Here is a 5,000-nt window from a genome sequence, read left to right on the forward strand (position 1 = left end):
GCAGCCCGTCCACCGAAGTTTGCAGAGGCCTAATTGACTCTTGAATTAATGTGGCCACATCCTCTTGAAAGTTGTTCCGCTGCCTGGATAGTTCCGTGACCGGTTGGGACATGGAAACGGGATCTCCGCATGTACCATCACCAGGTGGTTCGCCGACGGAGGAAGCCGCGGCCATTGAGGCTACCTTGCTAGCTAGGCTAGTCGTTGGTTGACGTAGAAGTCTTTTGTTCTAGGTATATCATCCTGGCCATTGTAACGTCACCCAGGTTCAGAGAGCGACCTGCAGTTTAATCGGTTACCGTGGCTTAATAAGTGTATACTCCTGTTTTAAAGTAATTTAAAGAAGTTGGCCGGGAGCTCCTTCACCCTGCTTCCCTCTCCTACATCGCCAAACCGGAAGTGTTAACCTGGTTCTGATGTGTTAGAGTGTTGCTCGTCTCCCTGTGTCACGTTGGTTTGATTTTCTCTTTTTTAAACTCTTTATTTATGTATTTGACCTCGACCACGTTCAGCACTTTGGTCTACTGTGGTTTATAAATGTGCTGTAGGACTAAAACGGACATTGACCTCGACATTGATTAGTGGCATAGGTAAGTGTGATGTCTGAGTCTTCTTGTCCATCTGTGTCCCCGTCCTGCGTCCTGCGGTTACCTGTCGCAGCAGCAGGTCCTCGTGGTGCCTGATGGGAATGTTTTTGTACTCGGCGGCGTTGGAGATGATCTCGATTAAGCCCCGGATCTTGGTCTTGGCGTTCAGGGACATGCTGAACAACTCTGGCAAAAAAACATCACAAACTACAAGTCAGCCATGTTGGAATCCATCACGTTGTTTTATACATTAGAAGAAGAATCAATAAACTCATTTTTAATGCGCTACATTTCAGATAATGCTATTTTCAGCCTCTGAAATATGGAGATTTTCCTGCTTTATATCATATGAAACTTAATATCGTTTGAGTTAAAAAAAAAAAAAATGTCTAAAGTATTGTCTGTTTTCATCTTTTGTCTTTTTAATTCACCTTTTCAGGTTTGTCTGTGTTTATTTATATGAATAAGCTTTGTGTGAAAGGACAGTTTTGGTCCAGGTATTGATCCAAATTAAAAAAAATAAGGAAAACAAAAAACAAAAAGACACAAAACCAGTAAAAGTGTTGGAGAAAAAATGTCAAAAATGTCAGAAAAAGGGACAAAAACATGGAATATAAAGATAAAACGATGATGATAGACCGATGGTGGTGTATAATTATTATAATTATTATTATTATTATTGAGGGGGGGGACCCTGAGGGCATCGGGAGTTAACCTCAGGGGTGTAAAATGATTAAAAACCACTACGGGAGCTTATTACACGGGCTACATACTAACGTAGTACCCTAGCCAATTGTCTACCTGAAAAGCAGAGGATCCAGAAAACATGACTCACATTTGCGGGACCTACTGTCTGAACAGGTTAAAAACCTTAAAACACAGAAACCTACTGATGTTGCAGCTAAAAGCTAACGAGTTAGCGGCCCGGAGTCTCTTCGGGTCTTTCTAGCCCCTACGGGGGGGGGGGGGGGGGGGGGGGGGTTTCTATCCAGTCTGGAACCTGGGCTTTTCGAGGTCAATGAGCAAAAATATAAACTGTTACATCCAAGATTATCCACTGGATAATAAAATTCCCACATTTACACGTTCTCACTAGTTCGCCGCTAGCTCCGTGCTCTGTGTACTCTATAGATCTCCCATGATGCATTTTGAGTTTTGTACGGAAATGAAGGCACACTTGCCCATATATGGGCGACAGCGAGAGCAAAGAGGGGGAGGGACAGTAATCTCCGCAAATCAGACTAGGCTAACGTGAGAAGAGGTATTATCTAGCGGAGACATGAGACTCCCGTCTACAGAGGAGAACGGAGACACTGGTTGAGATTTGAATATATTTATATTATATATGGGCCTTTTTGCAAGAAATGTAAATAGTTTGTGCTTTATATGGAGTTAAAGTGCATTTGTGTATTTTGCGTAATGGAGAACTGTTCTAGACCCAGACACATGGTGGTGCAGCGTTGCTGTGGTGAAATATCAATAAATATGACGTTATTATGTTTATGTCAGAACACTGAGGTCACCCACAATCAGCTGCTCTTGAATGTCCCGAGATCAAACTAAAAATAAGGGCGATAGAGCCTTGCCATGGCGCCCCCCCACCTATGGAACAACCCCCCCCCCATGCAATTAAAGCTGCAGACCCTCCACACACAGCCGCCTGTGTGCTGTAGCCTATCCTCGTAACCTGGTTCTTGACACCGTTGAATGCAGTCTTTTCTTTGCAAGAGTGATGCTGAGATCTGGATATATCCTCAGGTGATTCCCTGGTGCTTCATTCTCATGCTGCTGGACCATATAAAGCGGCTTCCTTCTACGGTATCGGTGAAATTGCAAGGATGAAGGGCCGTGGTGGTCGTCCTGCTGCGGGCTTGGGTCCAGCAGTGCGGTGTGCTCGCTCCAACTCCGGGGGAGAAGGAATACGCCGTCCCCCATAGCATCTTTAGCAATTGGAGCGAACTTAGTTGGATCTGCCGTCTTCACTGCAGGTAGTTAAGTATGCGTAGATTGGACCTCGAGATCGATTTTCCAGGTTTTCCAGCGTTCAACAGAGAGCGCGTTTGGGACGGAGAGACTTAAACAGCAGCTTCAGCTTCGAATATGCGTTGGAAGTTGTGCCTGCCAGGCTTTTGCCAGCACTACAAGGCGGCTCTGAAAGAGTTACTTCGTCACAGCCCGTCCACCGAGAGTTTGCAGAGGCCTAATTGACTCTTGAATTAATGGGGCCACATCCTCTTGAAGTTGTTCCGCTGCCTGTAGTGTCCGTGACCGGTTGGGCATGGAAACGGGATCTCCGCATGTACTCATGCAGGTGGTTCGCCGACGGAGGAAGCCGCGGCCATTGAGGCTACCTTGCTAGTCTAGGCTAGTCTTGTCCTGGTGACGTAGAAAGCTTTTGTTTAGTATTATCACTGGCCATTGTAACGTCACCCGGTTCAAGACGGTGCTTCTATAGGTCCGTGCTTAATAGAGTGTAAACTCCTGTTCTAAAGTAATTTTAAGAAAGTTGGCCGGGAGCTCCTTCACCCTGCTTCCTCTCCACATCGCCAAACCGGAAGTGTTAACTGGTTCTGATGTGTTAGAGTGGGTGCTCGTCTCCCTGTGTCACGTTGGTTTGATTTTCTCTTTTTAAACTCTTATTTATTTTATGATTTGACCCGACCACGTCAGCACTTTGTCTACTGTGGTTTATAAATGTGCTGTAGGACTAAAAGGACATTGACCTCGAAACTGATAGTGGCATAGGTAAGTGTGATGTCTGAGTATTCTTGCCATCTGTGTCCCCGTCCTGGTCCTGCGGTTACCTGTCGCAGCAGCAGGTCCTCGTGGGGCCTATGGGAATGTTGTTGTACTCGGCGGGGTTGGAGATGATTCTCGATTAAGCCCCGGATCTTGTTTGGCGTTCAGGGACATGCTGAACAACTCTGGCAAAAACACACAAAACTACAAGTCAGCCATGTTGGAATCCATCACGTGGTTTATACATTAGAAGAAGAATCAATAAACTCATTTTTAATGCGCTACTTTCAGATATGCTATTTCAGCCTCTGAAATATGGAGATTTTCCTGCTTTATATAGAAAACTTAATATCGTTTGAGTTAAAAAAAAAAAAAATGTCTAAAGTATGTCTGTTTTCATCTTTTGTCTTTTATTCACCTTTTCAGGTTTGTCTGTGTTTATTATATGAATAAGCTTGGTGAAAGGACAGTTTTGTCCAGGTATTGATCCAAATTAAAAAAAATAAGGAAAACAAAAAAAACAAAAAGCACAAAACCAGTAAAAGTGTTGGAGAAAAAATGTCAAAATGTCAGAAAAAGGGACAAACATGGAATATAAAGAAAACGATGATGATAGACCGATGGTGGTGTATAATTATTATAATTATATTATTATTATTGGGGGGGAGTCAGACCGATGGTGGTGTAGTATTATTATTATGAGGGGGGGTCACGACCGAGGGTGGTGTAGGATGTAGTAGTAGCAGCGATCATGGTGGTGGTTATTATATATTATTGAGGGGGGGGGGTCAGAACGATGGTGGTGTAGTGATGTAGTAGTAGGGCAGCGATCATGGTGGTGTATTATTATTATTATTGAGGGGGGGGTCAGACCGATGGTGGTGTAGTGTGATGTAGTAGTAGCATGCGATCATGGTGGTGGGTGTTTATTATTATTATTATGGAGGGGGGGTCAGACATGGTGGTGTAGTTGATGTAGTAGTAGGCGCGATCATGGTGGTGGTGTATTATTATTATTATTATTGAGGGGGGGTCAGACCGATGGTGGTGTAGTTGATGTAGTAGTAGGCTGCGATTCATGCCAGGTTGCAGCGGGGCGAGCAGGGCCATCTCGGCTCGTATGCTGATTGCGACTGGGGTGCTCCATGAGTGCAGGTTGCTCACAGCAGAAGGTGGTCGACCGGTGGGGTGGGACATGGAGTGTGGAAACACACACACACCCCACAACCAGCACACACGACAGGGGGCAGACAATCGTAACACACACGACGAGGCGACCATAACACACAACACACCCGACAAACACACAACACACACACAACAAAACAAAACAACCACACAAACACACCCCACACACACACACAACACACAAACAAAACACACACCAACCACAACACACACACACACACCAAAACCAGCTGCACCCGACAAGTGAAGAAAACCATGTTACACCGCGGTAGCCTCCTGCTAGCGTTAGCACCTTTTAGCTCTTTTTAGCCTCTTAACGTGTTCAAAATGTCAATAAATGTTTTTGGGTTTTTTTTGTTTGTTTTTTAAAATCAGGAACACGGCTTTCTTTCAACCAAATTGCCTAAGAAAGGATTACTTTCAACGAATTTGGTTGTTTTATTGAATGTTATGGCATTTAAAAAAAAATTACCAAAACCTCGGAAG

The 5,000-nt window shown here is 44.5% G+C and overlaps 1 protein-coding gene across 1 annotated transcript in view; it reads right to left on the reverse strand.

The window, feature by feature from the left end:
* Positions 1-5,000, reverse strand: part of snrnp200 (small nuclear ribonucleoprotein 200 (U5)) — a 62,240-nt gene that overhangs the window by 7,182 nt on the left and 50,058 nt on the right. The window contains 2 exon segments of the mRNA XM_032511655.1: positions 652-773; positions 4,366-4,449. Of these exon segments, the coding sequence (XP_032367546.1) occupies positions 652-773; positions 4,366-4,449 (206 nt within the window).

Source organism: Etheostoma spectabile, unplaced genomic scaffold (genome assembly GCF_008692095.1).
Source record: "Etheostoma spectabile isolate EspeVRDwgs_2016 unplaced genomic scaffold, UIUC_Espe_1.0 scaffold431, whole genome shotgun sequence".
Taxonomy (NCBI): domain Eukaryota; kingdom Metazoa; phylum Chordata; class Actinopteri; order Perciformes; family Percidae; genus Etheostoma; species Etheostoma spectabile.